This window comes from Gadus chalcogrammus, chromosome 8 (genome assembly GCF_026213295.1).
Source record: "Gadus chalcogrammus isolate NIFS_2021 chromosome 8, NIFS_Gcha_1.0, whole genome shotgun sequence".
NCBI classification, from domain to species: Eukaryota; Metazoa; Chordata; class Actinopteri; order Gadiformes; family Gadidae; genus Gadus; species Gadus chalcogrammus.
The window spans coordinates 17,626,851-17,649,123 of record NC_079419.1 but is presented as its reverse complement, the minus strand read 5'-3'; the positions used below and the strand labels follow the sequence as shown (position 1 = coordinate 17,649,123).

At 46.0% G+C, this 22,273-nt stretch overlaps 3 protein-coding genes across 3 annotated transcripts; all 3 read right to left on the bottom strand.

Annotated features, from left to right (window-relative positions):
* Positions 1-1,845: 1,845 nt before the first annotated feature.
* On the bottom strand, positions 1,846-3,411 carry LOC130387900 (relaxin-3 receptor 1-like). Its single transcript, XM_056597195.1, has 3 exons — positions 3,223-3,411; positions 2,564-3,001; positions 1,846-2,448 (listed from the first exon to the last, which is right to left on the bottom strand). Exons 1-3 carry the CDS (start codon positions 3,409-3,411, stop codon positions 1,846-1,848), a joined length of 1,230 nt encoding a protein of 409 aa, XP_056453170.1.
* Positions 3,412-6,350: 2,939 nt separating this feature from the next.
* On the bottom strand, positions 6,351-12,384 carry LOC130387899 (cyclic AMP-responsive element-binding protein 3-like protein 3-A). Its single transcript, XM_056597194.1, has 10 exons — positions 12,364-12,384; positions 12,099-12,197; positions 11,311-11,605; positions 10,555-10,688; positions 10,261-10,371; positions 9,818-9,924; positions 8,003-8,071; positions 7,291-7,375; positions 7,046-7,133; positions 6,351-6,505 (listed from the first exon to the last, which is right to left on the bottom strand). The coding sequence occupies exons 1-10, from the start codon at positions 12,382-12,384 to the stop codon at positions 6,351-6,353; spliced, it is 1,164 nt and encodes a 387-aa protein (XP_056453169.1).
* Positions 12,385-16,481: 4,097 nt separating this feature from the next.
* On the bottom strand, positions 16,482-21,847 carry LOC130387525 (BTB/POZ domain-containing protein 2-like). Its single transcript, XM_056596665.1, has 9 exons — positions 21,281-21,847; positions 21,055-21,174; positions 20,667-20,823; positions 20,232-20,337; positions 19,897-20,112; positions 19,386-19,578; positions 18,859-18,946; positions 18,626-18,772; positions 16,482-18,069 (listed from the first exon to the last, which is right to left on the bottom strand). Exons 1-9 carry the CDS (start codon positions 21,814-21,816, stop codon positions 17,908-17,910), a joined length of 1,725 nt encoding a protein of 574 aa, XP_056452640.1. The 5' UTR covers positions 21,817-21,847; the 3' UTR covers positions 16,482-17,907.
* Between the last annotated feature and the right edge of the window lie 426 nt (positions 21,848-22,273).

The window sequence follows — 22,273 nt, the reverse complement described above, 5'->3', positions numbered from 1 at the left end:
TAAGATGATAATGAATGTGATGACGAATGTGATGAAAAAAAATACTTTTAATTAGTACTTCAGTAAAACGTTCAATGAAGGCCTTTAACATCCGGATGCACGACCCTACTTCTAGTTTAGAATAATAATGGCATCTGCTGTTTACTCAGTCCTGTCCCCCCACACTATCAGTTAAGGAGTTATGGATACCGTTCCCTTGGTTACCAATGTTGTTTCAGAACCATGCTGGCCACCAACAAAGGGAGAACCCAGTGAATATCGGTCTGTGACCAGAGCCTCCCGACCTCCGATCCAGTAATTAGCAGAGCAACAGATCATTGCTAGGGAGGGGCTCTGGGCTACATTATGTGTGACAAATCGTTTGCATGTCCATGATGCTATCTGTGGACAGTTAAATAACTCAGATCCAGATTTAGTTCTGCCGTTGTCTTCAGATGTCCGTTGATTCCCTATGGCAGTGTCAAAAAATCATTGATTTTAAGGAAGCCATTGTCTTCATATCGTTGGACTTGTTGACCTTTCTGAATAAATGCTCTTCTGGGACTGTGGAAGTAATTTGGGCTCCATTTATATTATTTGGTTTGTGAGAGGCTAAGGAGCTGTGATTTATTGTCTGGGTGAGGGGATAACCTGCCTGTTTGGATGCTTGGCATTTCAATGTAAAAAAATAGGCACTCTTCCTTGTTTAACGGTATTTGAATGGTGACGAATGAATGGATCAGGTTTTAAGAGAAAATTGACAGCCCTGTCATATGTAAATAAAGGGTCTCTTGATAAACATTTAAAATTGAGGTACACAGGACAGTAACAATAACAATGCAATTCAAAGCAGATATTAAGAGAAATAACGTTTTCTCGCCCTAACTCCATTATCAACAATTGTTTTTTCTCCAATCGTCCTTATTTAACAGAAATCATACCACTGAAGCCTATTTCACACTATTTTCCAAAGCATCTGTCACATCTTACTATCAGTGCATACACATCTGTATGCCCGGGCGGTATTTGAACCCCTAAGCCCAGTGGTGCTCACTCAGGCCATGCTCTGAAGGCCGAGCTACACGGAAACACAGAAACACGTAGAGCACGATACACTGTAGCACAATAGGACTTCATCTCAGGAGTTGCTGTTCCCTGCAGTATAGTTGCAGTGTCTTTTCTTTCCAAATGGGGGTGTGTGGGTGTGGGTGGGTGTTCGCTGGTTTAATCAGCCAACACCTGGTGGAGTCGGATGGACTCTGGGTGAGGCTGCACACCTGTTGCACATGAAGCCACCAGTGTGCACAGGTTAAACCAGCCATCTCCACGCATACTTCTGCGTGGCAGCAGGGCACCCTTGCCATGTTCGTTATCTACAACTGTAAGAATAAACCCGACTTTACACCACCACCCTTAGACTGGAGGAGCCCAGAATAAGTCCCCTAGTGTGTGGCATGGACATTTGCTACACAACGGCCCTCGTGACACAGGGGGGTGGTGGTGTTAAATCCTGTTTATTGTTAGTTGTAGATAATGAAGCAGGAAACCTCTCCCTGAGTGCGGTGGAGATGGCTGGTTTAACCCGTGCCCCCTGATTACTCAATCAATGTACCAGAGGGGAGCAGCCCCCCCGAGCCCAATCAGACCCACTCACGCCCACAGGGGGATTGGTACACACGGAAACAGAGGACAATCAAGACCCTTCTTCTTTTTAAATCGGGTCTTAAAAACAGCTGCTCTGTTTAACAATGACCACAGACAACCGTAACGGAGCTGTCAGCTCGTTGCTTGTCGCATCACGCCCCATTCCTCTCCGGCCTCACACACCCCCGAACACACGTGTCAGGCGGTGGATGTCTCCGAGCGCTAGGACCAGCGAGGCGGGAGCCCCCTGCCGGCCTCCCCCACCCTGCGGCCCCTGAGGGCCCGGTGGCAGACGGAGCGCAGGGAGCGGGAGGTGCGCACCAGGAGCTCCCTCAGGCCCGTGCGGTACTCCTGGCGGCTGAGGCAGTACAGCACGGGGTTCAGGCAGCTGTTGGTGTGGGCCAGGCACACGGTCAGCGGGAAGGCGTACGCCTGGGCGTTGTAGAAGGCCTTGCTGAAGGGCACCAGGTCAAATTTGATGAGCACCCCCCACAGAGTCAGCGCCTGGTTGGGCAGCCAGCAGAGGAAGAAGGACAGCACCACGATGGTGACGGAGCGCGTGACCTTGGACTGGCGCAGGCGGCGGCCCCTCTCCTGGTCGGTACGCTTGGTGGCCCCCACCGGCCCCTCGCCGCCCACCACGGCGCGGCGGCTCAGGACGAAGCGCAGGAGGAGCAGGTAGCACACGCTGATGACCACCAGGGGGACGACGAAGCCCAGTAGCACCTTCTGGGTCTGGTAGAGTCCCAGCAGCACCTGGGGGTCCCAGTGGCCCGGGTCCGAGTTGGAGAAACGCACCAAGCACAGCTCGTCTTCCGCCGACACCTGCGAAAAAAACATTTTGTAACTGTTGTGAAGGTATTTTTCTTACTTTCATATAAATGGGTTAATTCATTAATTAATTAATTAATTAATTAATTAATTGTATTCTTCGACCTACCTGGACAGTGGTGGAGTAGAGCGCGTGCGGGAGAGTGGCCACGAGCGACACCACCCAGATGGCCAGGCTGGCCCACCGGGCGCGAGAGGCCGCTCTGCCGGGGCTGCCCATCTTCAGGGAGTTTACGAGGTAGTGGTAGCGGGTCACGCTCATGGCCGTGAGGAAGAACACGCTGGCGTACATGTTGAGGGTGGTGACGGAGCTCACGACCTTACACATGATCCAGCCGAACGGCCAGCGGAAGTCCAGCACCGTGTCCACGGCCCAGAAGGGCAAGGTGAGCACGAACTGGAGGTCCGTGAGCGCCAGACTGATCACGAGGCAGTCGATGGACGAGTGGTGGCTCCGACGCGAGCGCAGCAGAAACATGGCCAGCAGGTTGCCAACAAGCCCGAGGACGCACACCACGAGGTACACGAGCGCGATCAGAACCCGCACCTGTCCCGGGAAGAACCCGCAAATAAAAAGAAGACAAATACATTTCTGAAAAAATCGATGAAAAATATATATAGGCTATTTAACATGCTTACATGCCATTTTAAGATCCATTGGTAAATGTATTATATTTAAATGTTAAGCGGGTTTGGCCCATTTATTTGATTAAAGAGTTATTACAGTTCCCAGCCGAAGTTAACACTTCTTTGGGATCCGATACCTACCACCAAATTTGCACTGTCCCCGTGCAAGTCCAACGAAGTCTCTTTGGAGAGAAATTGCAGCCAGCAGTTGAGGGAAAAGTTTTGCTCAGCGACCCACGAGCCGTTGACCTTCCGCGGGCTGTCGTATTCATCGTCCCCGCCACACAGACCGAGGTCCTGCAGGAGCAGGGCGCTGCTGTTCACTTGCATCGTGGAGAGGAAAGAATAATAGTTTCCAAGTCAACAGGTTGTTATTCTCCTCTTGTCATCCTCCTCGCACGGATGAGCAGGCATTGAGAAACACTTATTCTGTTTTGCATTGTCTCAGTTGAAGAATGCAGCCTGTACTGATCAAAATGAGTCATTATGAGGTTATTCATATCGATGCTCATGGTTGGAATGCAGCATCTTCACGGCCGGAAGGTTGGACGCGGACTCGCAGGCGCAGCTGCGTCTCCTACTGCTGCGACAGAGCTCTGCCGCCCGGGTTTTTATGCCCGGTGTGATTAGCGCGCTTGCTGTTCAGAGAGGGGTCATTACCAGTGCTCTAGGCAGCCCTCAACCACCTGCCGTGGTTATTCTTCTTTTCATTTCCATCTTCAATTTTCTCTCCTAGCTTAGCCTACTAAAGTTTTGCTTTTTAAAAAATGATGAAGGTTTCTTTTTTTTGCATAAGCAGAGTTATTACAGAGCGAGTTTTTATTAGGACATCATTGCTAAAAAAAATATCTGGTTGTGGAATAGATCTAATAAACTGGTGTATGCTGACCTTTATGAGCATATCCTTCATATATGTTCTCACTCAGAGAGAGAGAGAGAGAGAGAGAGAGAGAGAGAGAGAGAGAGAGAGAGAGAGAGAGAGAGAAATGGCCGATTCCATACCGAAGGGTTGAATTTTTTGTTGCATTATAAAAACACATTATACATTACATTATCCATCATCTGTTCCCAGATGGACAACAAGTCTTTTAACTGGTTGTATATTTACATTCAAATGAGGAGATCTAGGATTTTTAGATCAACATCTGGCGGTGACATATGGTATGACTATAATGGAAGTGCGCATATATTCATGCCGTGTGCCTCCAATATAGTTGATTCCCCTATGTTGCGAGGGCTCTCATGGAACCCTCTGCACTTCTCCATCTCCTAATTTCCCGCACACAGACAGGGAAGAGAGAAGACCCGTAATGCATCTGAAAACTTGTGTGGACGGCCGTCCTGCCGAGATTATCTCCATCCATCCATCCTTTACTGTTCCCAAGGTTGCACAATCTTTCAGGGTATTTAAAAAACGTAAATATATCCTGGTCTTAACACAGTTCACTTATACCCTACAATGTGCCATTCGTCATCCCAAATATGGTATAGATGACAATGAACTATTCAAGATGATCTATTTTGGATCAATTGATCGTTTTTTATCATAGTCAATATAATCAATATTCATTTTGGATCACCACGGCATGATCAATTGTTTAGTCATTCGATTGTACTTACAAATGTAATAGCCTACCAAAAAAATATTATTTTCCAGCGATCAGGTTAAGTAATGATCTGTAGAATAGGCCTATTTACACAACGGTGGATTAATTTAGATCGTCACGCTAAAAATAAGTCATGCCGGTAGAATTAACCCGGTGGCCACTTGTCGAGGTCCCACCAAGTCAATCTGACCAGCGAAGAAGAGGAATGGATTACTTTATGCAACTAACCTGGAATTAGGTTTTCCAGGTTTCTTTAGCCTCTGGAGGAGGGAATGAAGTGATTGATATTCTTATGGTGTTTTGAAATCTGTAACTGCAACATGAGAGCAATCGCAGGCTATTCAGTGATTCAGCTCCTGAACCTCAAGGTGCTGTTTTTTTTAAGATGAGCTCATAACCTGACCCACCTTTGGGGACATGTAGAGTTCTCTATGTGTCTAGAGAGAATTTGCCCTTGATCTAGTAGGCCTACTCTGTGAGACCCACACAGAAAATTTGAGTCTGGGCCAAAAGAAGAATGCAAATCTCCCAACATTCATTTATTCAAAACATCAAATAAAATCTTGTTATCATTAAATGTCACACCAACGTCACCCATTATTCAAATCCGCTGCGTGTGTCCCACGTTATCTCCAACGTGAGGCCGAGATGAATGAAGAACCTTCCATGTTCTCCATGCTGCTTGGAACGTGCATAACTACAACCTTTAGCAATAAAAAATGTTAACCCAAGGTCACAGTCTGCAGGGAAGGAAGGTTTAGGGTATACAAACAATCTCACCGGTACTACATCCATCTCCCATCTCCGACGTGATGAGCTACCATGAAACTAGGACAGGGACGATGTGTTGTTTTTTTGCGATGCTTGAATAGAATCTAGGACAGACTCCAGCAGACCCTGACGCTCACGCAGCGCTAGCAGAAATAATGGCGAGTCTTCTTGTTTAAACCGCAGGATTGAGTTGGTGACAGACAGTAAAGGAAAACAGACAAAAAAGCTCTTCTCGAAGTGCTCCTCTCAGTTCTCCTCATGCTGGTACGCTCATGCAATAACAATATCCATGGTGATAATAACAACACCTCCACCGCATTACCATCGTCATCACGTATATCATCATCTGTTTAGAATTAATTTGTGGAATTGTCAATGAAGCAGAATGGTTCACCAAAACAAGGCACATTATCGGAGTCAATTCGGTTTGACCTGAATGTAAAATAAATGTAAATTCTTTTTATCTCTGGCTTCGTTGACACATCAAGGACTAAAGCTGACCACGTCAGGTCACCAGGTGTGTTAGCGAGCCACAGGGATCAGTCTGGTGACCTTCATTAGAAAGCCAGCCAGCGTCCGGCCACGACCTTGCCTGCATCTGGTCACCTGGCAACTTAGATTTGAGCAAAGCAGTGTTCACATTAAGGCAGCAATGTTTTCATCACCCAACACCCAATATCCATATCCAGCGATTTCAAACGATATGCGCTCCGTCAGTGAGCGGTTGTTGCCACAGCTGTGTCTCTGGTGCCCCGTTAATCTCTCAATGGGATGCTGCGGGCCGTCTCTCCAGCTCCGCTCCTGACAGCGTCCTCAACACACTGTCCTCAGATAGACTGTCCTCAGATGTTCACATTCACGGGGTGGGGGCGGGGGGGGGGGACGCTGGGGTCAGGGGCCAGCTTTGTGGTTGTGTTCCTGATCATGGCTTGTCAAGATGTCCGTCCGCCCCCACAGCTTCTCCATCAGGCTGGCTGAAGCCCCCACCCCCGTGGACAGAGGGCTATCCACTGGGCCGGCCACCGAGAGCAGGCTGCGAGAGGGCACTGGGGCAGGGTGGAGAGTGGAGTTAGACTCTGTGTGTGTGTGTGTGTGTGTGTGTGTGTGTGTGTGTGTGTGTGTGTGTGTGTGTGTGTGTGTGTGTGTGTGTGTGTGTGTCTGTGTGTCTGTGTGTGTGTGTGTGTGTGTGTGTGTGTGTGTGTGTGTGTGTGTGTGTGTCAGCATATATGTGTGTCTGTGTGTGTGTGTGTGTGTGTGTGTGTGTGTGTGTGTGTGTGTGTGTGTGTGTGTGTGTGTGTGTGTGTGTGTGTGTGTGTGTGTGTGTGTGTGTGTGCGGTCTGTGTGTCTGGCTGCATATATATACACGTGTGTTTGTGTGTGTGTGTGTGTGTGTGTGTTTGTGTGTGTGTGTGTGTGTGTGTATGCAGACGTGTGTGACTGCATGCCAGTGGGTGTGTGTTTGTGTGTGTGTGTGTATCCATACCAGTGTATGTGTGTCGTGTGTGAATATGAGCAGGCATATGTGCCTGTGTGTGTGCAGTGTTGATCAGCCGGCTTATTAAAAGGGTATATCTATGCATCCAGACCTTTGGCGTCTGTGTAGACTCTGCGTTGGCTGGAGCTGTTGGGCTGCAGACTCACAGACAGGATGAGGGAGAAGGAGAGGAGCAGCACCTAGTTCCCCACAAGCCGGTAGTGGGCAGATGGGGAAAATTGGATTTAATATCAAAAGACTCCATAATTCATACATTGCGGTTGAAATGATGACGTCTGCGTGTTGGTGAGTGCAGTGGCGTTAGCGGAGCTGTTTGGAGGTGTATGGAGGCCTCACCAGAAGGCAGGTGCCCGTCGGAGGACCACTTCTAGGACTGGTTCCTACCAGGTCCTGGAGTCTGCTCAGCTCCTCCAGCAGTGAGCTAACAGCAGGCCGCACGGGGATCAACAAATAGGTGGAGATAGTTCAAAGACATATCCAAGGTTTTTGAGTCCTTTGTAACCGTCTCATTATTTTTAAGGGATACAACGAAAAATGTCTCGAAAAGCCTGCTGGCTTTTCAAGGGCTTTGCTTGTAGCCCCTTCTCAATCGGTACACTTCACTGTAGCACAGCCGTCCTTGAGAATATGCAGTTTTAATGGCGTGACCCAACAAACAGGAAAGACATGAGTTCAGGTTGTCCCAAAAAGGGACAACCTGACCAACAAGATGCCACTACGCTATTTATACAATTCAAAATATGTGACAACGCATATTAAAGAAAGTACAATGGCAAGACCAGGTATAGGGAGGTTTAGTGGGTAGTGGGGACATCTGGCCAAAAGGTTCCTGGTTCAATCCCCAATTTTTTTGCAGCCTTCTTGTAGGCATCCTTTCCTCAAAATGCCTGAGGTCTTTTCCTGTATGACCGACTGGCCATACATATATATAAGTCAGAAGCGTCAGCTCGGCTTTTTCATTTAGTTGGGTTTACTGTGTGACCTTCACAGACACAGTATACAGTATGTCTTGCTACCATGGTTGCTATGGGGAGGACCAAAGTCTTACTTGTTGCTATGCTCCAGCTGATGGACCTTCCTCTGAAGATCCAAGTTGTATTCACTGCAGGCCGACATCCTGGAGACAAAGATGGAGAGAGAAAGAGAGAGAGAGAGAGAGAGAGAGAGAGAGAGAGAGAGAGAGATAGAGGAATAAAAACAAAGGGAGGACCAAGGTCACGTCATTAGAATGTAGCACTTTTCCCTTTTCTCCTCTCTGAGTGGATTTCTCCTCTTGCTCTCCTATCTTGAATAATACTCCATGGACTGCCATCAACTTGACTCTGTTCATTTATTTTATCACGTAGGCAACCCTGACTCACCTCTTATTACCCACAGCGCCAGGAGACTACGTTGCCACTGACCTGATCTTGATACTGTCCTAGTTATCTGAATATCCGCCACGCATTGGATGGCAGCCACACTTTTTTTTCGTTATACAACCGAGACAAGGAGCTTAAGCAACAACCACTTTGCTTAAGCAAGCTTTAACGCTGGCTGCGGAACAATTGACCTTTTTTTTATTTAGTAGGTTTCAGCAAAGGTTTACAATTTTAGGTACAACTCCAAACTTGTGTGGGACGCATCTATAGGGCCTTTGTGTTCATGTTGTTGTGGACTATAGATTTGTTTTCTAAGGTGCCACTTACAACCTGCCACAAGTGTCAGTACAAGTAGTTCTATAAAATGTCACTAAGATGTCAGAGTGTTCTCGCTCAGCACTTGTGAGTAAATCCCTCCATCCCGGTGGTTTTTGTAATACACTGTTTTATTCTTGGCTCTTAAGTGTCTGTGTCTGACGTGCACTTTAGCGACGTCCTTGGGAAGATGGACTTAAATTGAAAGTGAACATAATAATTCAGTTATTATTCAGACGATACATATTTGATGTATCTTTAATTATCGTCCTATGTAGCCCTCTGAATTGACTGTGCTGTGTAAACATATAAATATCAATCGATATTTATGTTCATACAAGATGTTCAATGCTACACAAACAAGTCTTTTTTACTTTGTGACGTAATGTCATACATTTATTGCATGATGATGAATTATGAATTGGTATTCACTACGTTACCTACTCCATTCATAGGAGTCGAAGCTGGCCTGTCACAAAATCATTCAGCAATGGCACTGAAGTCTCTGTCTGATTGAACTCATGACATCATGCAACTTCAAAGCCCTTTAAGGCCCCTTTTCCACCGACAGTACCAGGTCAACTCATCTCGACTCGGTCACTATTTGTTGTGTTTCGATCGCCAAAATGATGTACTTGGTTCCTGGTACCTGGTATTTCTTTAGTCTCAACTCCCTCGAGGTTCCAAGAGAGCTGATCTGATACTTTTGTGTGACGTAAACTGGCTAATGGTCACTGATTTGCCAGAGTGACGCCACTGGACGAATAATGATGAGCGCGATGTCCGAGCCTGTCACCCGACCCCCGACACCTGACACCCGGCATCTTTAAATACTAGCATCAGGGAACATTGAACATGGTAGGATCAGTGCGCAAGATCACGCCGTGGACCGTGACAGGGGTGGAGACGTTCCTGTGCGTTACCCTGTCAGTTTATGTGTCGCAATTTCGCGCATGCGTGCTATGACGACCCTCCCAGGTTGAATAGGTACTTTCTAGATGGAAGCACGAAGTTCCTGCAACCAAACCAAGTCGTGCCACGCTGAGTCGTGGCGAAATGAGCTGGTACTGTCGGTGGAAAAGGGCCATTCGTCTACCTTGGGTTACAAGGACTATTGAAACACTTGTGTAGAAAGACTGCATTGAGCTGAGAGCAGGCTTCAGAGTTCAGTGCAGCCAGACTCCTACCTTCCCTCCAGGCTGTCGATGTATTCCCTCTTCTTCTGCCGACTCTCCTGAGCCGAGCGCTTGTTCCGGATCTTCCGCCGGATCTTCTTTAAGACCCTCTCCTCATGCTTCAGAGTAGGAGGACAGAGGAGAAGGAGGGGGATGAGATGAAAGAGTAGTTATCAAAAAGGAGTATGACTGTATGTGTGGGTGAGTAGTGTCTTTGTGTATGTGTGTGTGTGTGTGTGTGTGTGTGTGTGTGTGTGTGTGTGTGTGTGTGTGTGTGTGTGTGTGTGTGTGTGTGTGTGTGTGTGTGTGTGTGTGTGTGTGTGTGTGTGTGTGTGTGTGTGTGTGTGTGCATGCGTGCCTCTGGGTGTGTGTGTTTATTTTTGTGTATGTGTTTGTATGCGTGTTTGTCTGTTAGCGGGTCTGTGTGTGTTTACAGGTGTGTGGGTGAACCTTACCTTAGACAGGGGGAGCTTGTTGGAAAGGTTTACTCCCTCTTTAGCCAGGAGCTTCTTCTCATCCTCATCAAGAACTAACCCCTGCAAGGAATGCTGGCAGTTTGGCTGAGACTGTTGGACCAGATGAACATAACAATTGGCGTTATCTCTTTACCTCTCTCACGTGCATGCACTTTCTCTCTCTCTCTCTCTCTCTCTCTCTCTCTCTCTCTCTCTCTCTCTCTCTCTCTCTCTCTCTCTCTCTCTCTCTCTCTCTCTCTCTCTCTCTCTCTCTCTCTCTCTCTCTTTAATTACCTTCTGTCCGAGGTTAGTCAACAGCAGGTCTTTGACCGTAGGCGTTTGGTTAGTGGGATGCATTGAGGTGGGAGGAGCAGTGAGATAGTAGGCGATCCCCAGATTTTCTCTGATGACCTCTGGTTCCATGCAGCCTGTAAGAATAACGTTTTCTTAGTGGTGAAGGACTCTGTCAGTGGTGAAGGTCGGTCATTAACTCAGCTGGTAGCTTTAGAGCACGGCATTAACACTGCAGGAGGTATGGTTGTGATCCCGCTGGGGTAAACTAAACTGAGAATGTATGCTCTGGATGAAAGTGTCCAATCACACATACATGCAAGCTATTATGTCTTCCCTGCAGAGTTTTTATTCTGTAAAATCACACATAACATTCTGTTCTTGGTTTAAGTCTCTTTACATTATCATATTTACGTCAAGCCAAACATTAAAGAAAAATTGATCTCTGGCCTTTAACTATCCCCTTGAAAATTGATTGATTTTAAAAGGCTGGCAACCTTTCTAGAATGCTAGTTGGAAAACTTCCTTTCAGAAATTCTGGGAAACAGCAAATAGTTGGGACCTTAAACATGTTATTGCATAGTGCACTATAGCTCTGCTTTTCATCAAGCATTCATCAAGGTTACACCAAGGCCTGCCTTCTCTTCGTCGATGTATTCCCTCTTCCCTCTTCATGGGATTACCCCGTGAATATTTCATGCAGGTGAGATGCTGCACCTGCAAAGGCTCCACATAGTTCCTAATTGAGGGCCCTCTCACCTAGATCAATAGAGACATCTGGGGCCCCCCATGTCCCCGCGCACAAGCTGGGGGGGAGGTCAGCCATGGGGGGGGCCTGGTGGGGGGGCGGCCCGGCCTGGTAAGAGCCGCTGAAGCTGGGCAGGCTGGTGTGGTGGCGGGGGCTGTCCAGCAGGTCCCACGGGTGGCTGTCGCTGACGCCGCTGTCGCTGGCGGAGGGGGACCACAGCGGGGAGGCGGGGGCCGAGGACACACCCTCACTGCTGCCGCAGCCACCCAGAAGGGACTCCAGGAGGTCATCGCCAGGGTGCAGGTGCTGGGGAGAGGAGCGTCAGGGGGGGGGGGGGGACGTTGGTAAACACTGTATGCTTACCAGCATAACACACGTAACACACTCCAATGCTAGGTGCATACTCCGGCTGTTCCTCAGCCACGTCTGTAAGTCGCTTCCCATAAGAACACAGACTGTACCGACCAATGTTAGGGAAAAAATGACTACTAAGCCTGGGCCTCTATTACTTGGGTTGGAGCCCAATATATAATTTTGTCCTAGGACTCTCTCAGGCCGAACAGCTGTTTCCATGGATACAATGTCAAGCCAAGATTATCCCGGACGACATACAAACCATTTCAAACACAATCATTTGGGGAAATTAATGATCAAGGACTCAACTTATCAAAATAAGTTTGTCATTATGATATGTAGGCCATGAAATACTCAATTGCTGTAATGGCTTTGAAGGGCTATTAACACTCCTACGAGTGACATAGCAGTGTGTTCTGTGGCTCTCAAATAAAAATGTGCAAACCTCGTGGACCGCAATTGTCCATGGTTGGTTGCTGTGGCCACCCAGGTTTTCGTCTGTATTGCTAAGCAGCAGGTTCATGAGGTCTGCCTCCTGGTTCTTCTGGAACAGAGTGGGGAGCACAGAACAACACGCAAGTCACAGTAAGCTCTTTAAAATGCCATATTTAGGTTCTGCTACATTACATAGATCATTTATAGCGGATGAAAGGACAATACTTTGAATAACTTGATTTATTCAACAATTCAAATAGCAAAAGTGAGTCTACCATGTCTGTGGTCTGGGTCATTATTCCAATATCACATGTATCACAGGTAAAAAGAAGGAAAAGGTCCGAAAGAATCCAACCAAACGAAAAGTACAGATTCCCAATTAGAGCCAGGTATTCCTGTGTGACTCTTCTGTCCAGGCACATGCACAAGTGAACATGTCAGGGCACACCAAGGTTTGCTTCAAGGGACAAAGTTGAAATTCATTATCACATTATTGTAAACTCAACCCTGTGGATGTCCGTCCAATGGTGTTCAGCAGTCAGGTTTATGGGCCAATCAGGCAGCAGATACTTGATGATGCATCCTGTGTGCTTTATGATTTGTTTATTCGTAGGATGTAGATTGGAATACATAAAAAGTATGACACATCATATTCTTTATATGTTTGTACATATCACTCAATGGTACCATATTTTGCCTATGTTGTTGTTGTATGCCTATGTTTGCCTATAAGGTAAGGGAGTTTTCACAATTTGTAACCAATAATTTCACTAATAATAATTAATTAATTTTTAAATTGGAATAGAAAGCATATTCCCGTGAGCATCGACAATGTGGTGGGTCAATAATCCAAAACCAGAGCACATAACAACACACTTATATACAAATGTTTTAAATAAATTTGAGTTTTAATTTCTCATCAATGTAATATTACACGTGCTATAATAACGTGCCATAAAGTGCTCAAGCCGTGTTCCCCTGACTCGAGGGAACATGCGGTGTATCAGGTCTTATCATTCCAACCTTATCTAAACCATCAGGGCGCCATTCATGCACCATAAAAAGCGAGCCATTATGTCATGTGCTCAAACATATAATCAGTACTCATCAGACATGATTGGTACAAATTAAGCCTTTCACAGCCTCACGCAACAACCGGAACAGAACAGTACGGATAAACATCCGAGTGGGATCACAGCACCTGGTGATCTGGTGTCTGATGAAGGAAGGGAACACACTGCTGCCCTCATCACATCACCACCAATCATGTAGCTCTTTCCCCAGGAAAGCAGGACCCTTCGGTATAAACCCAACTACATGATTACCTGGATACCCTTGAACCCGTTTTCACCCCTCTCATTGACATCAACCTCGCATTACAGGCCTTGCTTCTGGTTGAAAGGGCTTGAGAGCCTTCAGCGGCATTGGGCTACCTGTGGATTAACACACAGAATTATTATACCAAAGGATTATTATTCTGGTTTTATAGCATCACATTTCATTCCGAGCTCCACTCTTAAAACTTACTTTAACTTTATTTGTTTGATGTTAGCCATTGTAATATATGGAGTATGCAACACGGTATGGTTTGTCAATTAATTAATGACCATAGGATGTGGTAAGGGTTAATGGGTAACACAAATAAAATAATAAACAAACAATAATTGAAAATACATTATTGCATATTTTCTGTTATTATTTCAGTTTTTCATAAGCCAAAAGTAGGCTACTGCACTAGGAATTCCTGGAACTCAGTTACAGTTTCAGTATTCAGTGATCTAGGTATGATCACTGATTTGAGGACGCAATAAAAGACTTATCTGCATCAGGAAGCACAATATTATTGTCATTGTAATAGCCTTAACTGCTTGGGAGTCGACCTATGCTATCTTTATTCTTGTTCTTTCGAAAGATTCGAAATTCCAAAGTGCAACAAGATATATGACTATCTTTAGGCCTATGTTAATCACACAACAAGGTTTCCCTAAATGAAACAGTTGTCTAGTTTATGTAGGCGTATATGTTTTAGAGGTTGGTGTGTATCCCTGTAAAAACCTCTTAATAGTTTTGTTTTCTTGACTAAATTGTGAAAATAGAGCTCAAATTAAAACGGAATCACTGGCATTGTCGACATTGACGTTAACAAACCTTTCAAGACCGAACCCAGATGGACCGGACACTGTCTGCCCCTCCTCAGACCGGCTGTCTCCAGGGTTCAGGGACATCTTTAACACCTCACTGGTTGAATGCAGGGTACCTGCCTGCTTCACAACATCTACCCCCATCCGCTCTCCCAAAGGCCGAGGATCAAGAGCCCTGATCCACTTGACCAGTCGCCCTGACCCCCGTGGTTATGAAGACCTCTGAGCACCTCGTGCTGACCGGCCTCAGGCCCTCACCAACCCCTCCTCATCCAGCTGCAGTTCGCCTACAGGGCCAACAGGTCTTTAGAGCACAAAGACAACATGGGACTCCACTTCAGCCTCAAACACCTAGACATGAGACGCAATCTGCAACATAAATGTTGACGCATAGCATATTAAAGTTTGTGTAATTGGCCATTCACGTGCCATTACATCATCCCCAGTGAGGTCATCGTTCTCTTAGTCCTTTTAAAAGGACAAAAAAACAGGGAAGATCCATGTAAAGCAGCATGTGCAGTAAGAGGCAACTTTCCCTTTGTCTGGAATCATTCACATGTTCCCTCCTAGTTCCCTGATTCCTATAAAGTTACCAGGGAACAAACAAATCTAGACAAGCAACCCCCTACCAAAATCTTATTTGCTCAGATTAATACAAATGTAGTGTCTCTAGAGTCTAGGTAATACTGAACATGAGTGTGCTCACGAAACTGTGTGATACATCAGCTATAACATGTGCATCAAGCTCATTAGGTGGCTATTATCTGAGCTCAGGAGATTACATCTGTTTATATATAGGACAGCGGCAATTAACCACTTAAGTTTGACCACTTAACCACCCCTCTCTGTCCCTGAAAACCTCAATCAAAGCCAGAAATCTAGGGGTTATCATGGATTCAGATTTACATTTCGACAGTCACATCAAATCAGTTAGAAAATCTGCATATTATCACCTTAAAAATGCAGCAAGACTTAGAGGGCTCATGTCCACCGAAGACTTACAAAAACTTGTACATGCCTTTATCACTAGTAAGCTTGATTACTGCAATGGTCTCCTTACAGGTCTCCCAAAACAAACTCTAAGGAAGCTTCAGCTTGATCAGAATGCTGCTGCTAGAGTTCTAACAAAGACCAAAAAATGTGAACATATTACACCAATTCTTAAATCGTTACATTGGCTTCCTCTAGGTCAGAGAATTGATTTTAAAATCATGTTGCCAACCTATAAATCCCTACATCGTTTAGGCCCAAAATATTTAATCATAAGCTTTCTAGACCACTAAGATCTTCTGAGGCCAATCTGTTAATTATCCCCAGAGTAAAGACGAAACATGGGAAAGCAGGATTTAGTTATTATGCAACAAATAGCTGGAATAAACTCCCTGAGGATTTAAGACTTGTCCCAACTCTGAGCACCTTTAAAACAAGACTGAAGACTTTCATGTTTGCTTTACCTTTCTGCACAATCTTAAATACATTGTACTTTCAAAAAACTTTTTTAACTTTGCCATTATTTTCTATTTTATTGCTAAAATGCCTTTTTAACTTTCTATTTTACTCATTTCTTTGCATATGTTTTCTTTTACTCATCTATTATTTTTATCTTATTGTATGACAATGTTAATATGTGAAGCACTTTGAGACTGCCTTGTGTATGATAAGTGCTACATAAATAAAGTTGCCTTGCCTTGCCTTGCCCTCAAGAAAAATGAATCTTGAGAAGGAACGCAGGGTGGCGGATGCCTCAATCCAGGGATGGTCAGGAGTGCAGTGGGTGTCATAATGGACAAACATACATACAGGCAAAACATCTTAAATCGATGGGATGCTGGCCAGTTAACCACCGCATCACGCTAGAACAAAAGACCATTGTGGCAATGTAGACAACTACTAATTTAGTAATTGCATACAAAAGCACGAACAAACACGCATCGATCTTCACATCTCATAAGTATCGTTTTTGCAACCCTATGATCCAAACGAAAGGCTGTAGAGATACGTTTTTAGCTTTGCTTTGAATGGCTCGACAGTCAGCTTTCTATATATTGATTTAGTTTGGGTTGATGCTGAGCAATTTACCATCAGAAATGATCATGTAGAATATATATATATATATATATATATATATATATATATTCTAATAGGCCTACTATTATTTTTTAAATCAGGTCTGACATATTTTGACCATGAATTCAGAGAGATATCATGATGTAGTGAATAGCGCACCCCTGTGGGGTAACAAGGCACATTCCAGTCCCACTCCTGGCGTCTCTGACGGGATGAGCGCCAGACGCTTGGCTTGCAGATTTATTTTAAAATAGTTTTTATAACGTTTAGGAATATTTACAGACTTTAAAATCATGTTTTCTTCACCGAATTGGCTTAATCAGGGGCAGTGCTTTTCCTGCACAGATATAGTCCAACATTAGACTCTGGGTTATCTGGAACAGAGGAACTAATCCCAGGGCCGGCACCTGCCTCCATGTTGTCCAAGGCGAGCGGCCCCTCTTAAAGCAGCGTGTTGTGGGCCATTTGAAATATAGCACATAAAGCCCAAAACACTGACTTGTTCTTCAATTATAAACCAAAAAGAGGATAACTTATCCTTACATTTTATTTCATATTCATTTGAAATTACATCAATAATGTTAATAGATGCCAGTTTAATATACAACCCTTTAACATCTGGGTCAGAGGAAAACCTCTTTTCCAACTTACACATTTCCAAACAGAAAACAAAACAAAAAAAACAAAGAAAACAAAGTTAGTGTGCATCCATTGTTAGTAGACCTGGATGAAGAGGTTTTACGAACAAGTGTGAGGTGCCTCCCATGTCGGTATTTGCCATGCAGGGTAGGGGGTCAGATGTATGCATTCTTTAGCCGCCTTATATACCTGACATTGGATACAATCATGACAAGATCACACGTTCAGAAGTGTGACAGCTGGTTTGGGCTGTTTTTTTTCTTTTTAAGGTAATCCAAGACTAGTCTTGGAAAAAAACTAAAAGAATTGGTTGCATTTTCCTTTTTAAAGCATTCAGTAAGCATACCAAGTCTGTTATTGCTGCAGTGAAATGCTGGTCTAAAAATGGGTGGCCTGCACTTAATGAGGAAAACAATAACGTATTTACGGCATGCCTTATCGGCACTTTAAAAACAATCTACATTCATACAATAGCATTTCTCTTTTCTCTAATGCAGTTTGATACAGGACGATTGACCACACAGTTACAGGTAATGTCTATATTGAGCTAATTTGTCTTCTGTCCAGACAAATTACATTAAAACTGTGATAAAGGTAAAGAGAACTGCCTCCGCTCTTTCGCTCACGCGCATCAATTCATTCCAGACTGTTTTATTTAAGTTTAGATCACTCAACACCCCCCCCCAAACAGTACCTTAAACAGAGGAGGCCATCAAGCTAGAGATGGTGTCAACATTGATAACATCAGACAACCCCACTCACTGCACCCCCCCTTCTCCCTGTATCACCACACCACAACGCTGGTACCATGTTGTCAAGAATGGAAAGGAGAACAAGTGACAGAAAATAAAGCACCAGTCTTGCTGCTGGATGGGGGGGGGGGGGGGGGGTTGGGAAGAGAGGGGGAGATTTGGCACAAAACCGAGGTGAGGGTGATCACAAGGTTAGGTTACAAAAAGGTCAGTGCGCGGACTACGTGTAGAAGATGACCTCGGGGATCTGGCCGTCCTCCACCGAGGTGCCGTTGTTGTTGCCCGCCGCGTAGCAGAAGGTGAAGCAGGTCTTGGCCCCGGTGGACGACGACTCGTGGGTGACCTTCCGCATGCCCTTGGTGCCGTAGTGAGAGTCCGGCCCCTGGAGATGAGGAGGAGGAGGAGGAGGAGGAGCGGAGGTGAGAACACTTCAACACCACATCCACCAAAACAACAGCGCCGCCCCAGGGAAAACTAAAACGCATGTCCTGGGACTGAGGAACGATTATGTTCACTGTAGACTTAACTCAGGGTCTCCCACAGCACTTTACAGCTTAGGCGGCTGCCTAAGCAACACACGCCTGCTGCCTTAACGACGTCGTCGGACAGCAACCCCCCACCCCACCAAACAAATTTTCTTTACATATTTTCAAAGTCTTCAATGGGAACTGTCTATCAAAACATACCAGAGACCAAAACCTTAAATTGTCTTGCTTTGACCGACAAACAAAAAGAGTACGTAAAAATAGTTTTTCTGGAACAGAAAAAGCGAACTGCGTTTCAGAAACTACGAGCAGCAGACGTTTAGCGTTTCTAATCCACAGCAATCAATTATCGAAATGACGATCAAATACAATATCCTTCCCAACGACTAATCAATCAGCCTATCTCCCGTGCGACGGCGTGCCCTGCCATGGCGGCGTGGGAGCGGCCGGTACCTTGAGCGTGGCGCAGGCGGTGTAGTTGACGTTGGGCAGTATCTCAACGGGCTCCTTGAACATGACTCTGAAGGTGTTGGCCGAGCCGTCGCAGCTGAACCCCGTGTCGTTCTGTCCCAGCACCGTGTTGCTGTCTGTGTGGATGATCTGCACACAGAACAGGTCATGGTTCCCCCGGATATTAAAGATGAAGGGTAGTGGTTTGTGTTAAATGTCCTGATGGGGCACTGTACCTGGATGTTAACTTGGTAGTCCGTGGGTCCATGTATGGAGCCGTAGAGGCCGAAGCCCACCACAAATATCCTTCTATTTACTGAAAATCTGAATGGATAAACACAAGGGATTCATCAGTACTTTACTCAAGTACTATACTTTGCAATATACTTTACAATATTAATAATATAATATAACTACTTGAGTATTTCTATACAAGTGATTTAATTGTTATAGTTGATTTGTCTATAATTCAGCTATTACTCATTAGGTTGGATGTCCCTGCAAGTACAGCCGTGTGTTGTTGACTAACAAGGCTATTCCAGCGCTACACAAAGGTATATGCATAATGATTAGATTGCTTCTCCACACAATAAATCCATGGCCACGAGGAGTGCAATTTCCTATGAATAACAATAGTCGAGTACTTTAACGTGATTTCTCAGTGAAAGTATAGGACACAAGTATTTATTCCATCACAAGTATTTAGTCCAGCTTTAACCTGAGCTCCTATCCAGACCATTAGACCGTCGAGACCATCACCCACCGTATGCGGTCGCTGGTCCCACTGTAGCCCCAGCGGCTCTCCACCTGACCGAAGCGCGTGATGCTGCACTCCTTGCCCCGCAGGCAGCAGCGCGGGCGGTCGATGAACTCCACGCGGGGCTTGGGGTTGACGGTGAAGTGGAGGAACAGACTCACCACCTCCCTGTCCGTCAGGATGCTGGACTGGGCCGGACCTGACAACGACGACGACACCAGCGGTGGTTCACGGTTATCAAAACGACAGAAGAACAGACAGAGCATGGAACCGACGGCCGTGGGAGAGGAAATGCATAGGAGCAGCAGCGGTAATTAAAGTCATTATGGTTAGGACTTTGGGCTCCCAGCTGAAATGCTCTTGCTTCGAACCCCAGAATTGGCAGACTTACTGTAGGCATCATAGAACAAGATGCCTTTATTTACATATTCAATACAGATATCACAGCAAGCCACTTTGGATAAACCCTCACAAAAATGCATCGGTAAGAATAGTAAAAAGAAAATGAGAATAATACCTTTTATTTCGTTTTTACCGGCCGCAAACTCCTCGATGGTCATGAGGGGGAAGCGGATCAGCGTGAGGGCCTTGCCCAGGACGCGGCGCTTGTTCTCGGGGGTGGGCTGCAGCTGCTGCCGGTGCGTCTCGGCCTCCGCCCAGCGCACCGCCGCCCCGAACAGACGCACCTCCCTCACCCCCAGGGTGTCCCTCTCCAAAACCGCCACCAGCGTGTCTGGAGGGAAGAGGGTGGAGAGAGAACACGTATCTGTTATCAGGTTGGACAGAGCAGCCACAATGAAAGCTCAGTGTTTCGAGGTGCTCAGCGAGGTGCTAAGCTCGAGGCTGCAGTACCCAGGTCTATGTCGGTGAAGCCCTCTGCCGCCAGGGCGTCCCCGGTGTTTTTGTCGATGCTCTCCAGACAGAGGCTCGCCAGCTGTGGCTCATCAAACAAACGGGCCTGAGGAGAATAAACAAAAAAAAGAAGCGCAACAAAAAATAATACATATTAAAAAGTTGGTGACGGTAATGTGAATGTAATTAGTTAGAATGGCCATAGCCATCCGTCAACTAATAGTACGACAAAAGCTGTATGAGGATATCTGTTTAGCGTGTGCTGTGCCTGCCTCGTGAAGAGCCAATTTAGATTTTGAGTGCTTCAGGATCATATGTCAATGTAGGGAAGGAGGGGAGCTTTTTTTGAGTCGTCTTTCAAAATCTTTAACAGCTGGTCTGAATGATTGTCAACCATTGAAATTTGGATGACTGTACTGTAAGAGGTTATTCTACCTGCGTGAGCAACATGAAGGCATTGTCAGCTCTCAGGTTCTTCTTGAGGAATTCCACGCAGTGTGCCTCCAGGGCAGGAACAGCGTACTTCTTGGCCGTATACAACGTGGTCATCACTGTCTCAGGCCCTATCTGGACCTCATCAGAATACAAAAACCTGTAGTATAAGAGATCGTTATGTTTCAGTCGGTTGTGTGGCTGCATGTACCAATCATCTGAATCATCGGCTTATTATCATATGTGGATGTAACCTGTATTTGATAAATGCCTCCATATGTGACAGATTGGAGGGCAACACAACAGGCCATTTCACAAGCTCAAAAGACGGTCGGCAGGTGCATGCTACGTCACAGAAACAGACAGCGACACATGGCAGAGAGGAGCTTACTTAAGCAGGGCGAGGAAGGCAGCCGGCTCCACGTCGGGGAGTTCGATTTCCGTTGAGGTGGTGGCCATCCCACCGTTAAACATGGCATCAAACACTGCACTCCCGACTGCTAGAACGAACCTGACGTTGTGAAGGGGAGGGGATCAATTAGGCCCACTAAAGGTCGTTCCATTCGCGGTCTGTGTCAAGCGACATGAAATGTGCTACGCAAAAAGTAAATACGTACCTGTGAGCAGGTATCCTCTGAACCCCCATGCCTTTACCGACCAAAAAATGGACGTCACTGAGCACCTCGTTATTAAAGAGGAATGCAAACCTCTCCTTCACAGTGCTTTTTGTTGCCTGCCAGTTATACACGGGCTCCCGGTACACCAACACAGACGCCGGGGTGGCCGACAGCGACGGGTGAGTGGACGGCGCTGCGGATGCGGGCGCGTTTGACGCTGCAGAAGTCATATTTGATGCCAAAGTGGCCATTGCCCCCCCGGCTGTCCCTGCCGCTGCACCTTGAGCTTGCTGTTGAATTGAGTTATGCGCATTCGGTTGGGCTCCAGCTGCAAGGCCGTTGCTTTCGCCCTCACCAGGCCCGACCTGGGGGTTTGGGCGCCGCGTCGACCCTTGGGCTCCGCCGTTCTGACCGATCGATCCACTATTAGAAGTAGGCATTGTAAATAGGCTGTTGCTGGGCTGCCCATTCCCGACAGAGCCTTGACCAGAAAAATTGAGACATGGAGGTCTGCCACTGTTGTCTCCGGCAGCCATCTTGAACCTGACAGTATACTCGAGGGGAGGGGCGGTGACGCAGGCGTAAACAAAACACTTCGTCTCGCGATTCTTTCGGAGCATTCGCGTCCTGCTTTATCTCTGCTGCCCCCGGTGGGCTGTTAAGAGAACTACACCAGACTACGACGCCCAAGGGAATTAATTCGTTATGTAACGGTTTTGTTCAACTGTTACATACTCAAGCTGACAGTGAAGTGAACTGCAGTACCTCAAACTATTTATCCTTTAACATTTAAGTAACCCTAATGACAATATGTGTTGTAGGTGGCTTTATGTAGGTCGGTCTGCAGAAACAATTCATGTCACAATACATTTACAAATATCAAGATTACAATTTCACTCTTATTAAATTTCACTGAACTTCACAATTTATTATCCAAACCATCAATTGGTAACCTCCGCTTTAGGAAATTCAGCCCTAACCAATTTACTTTCT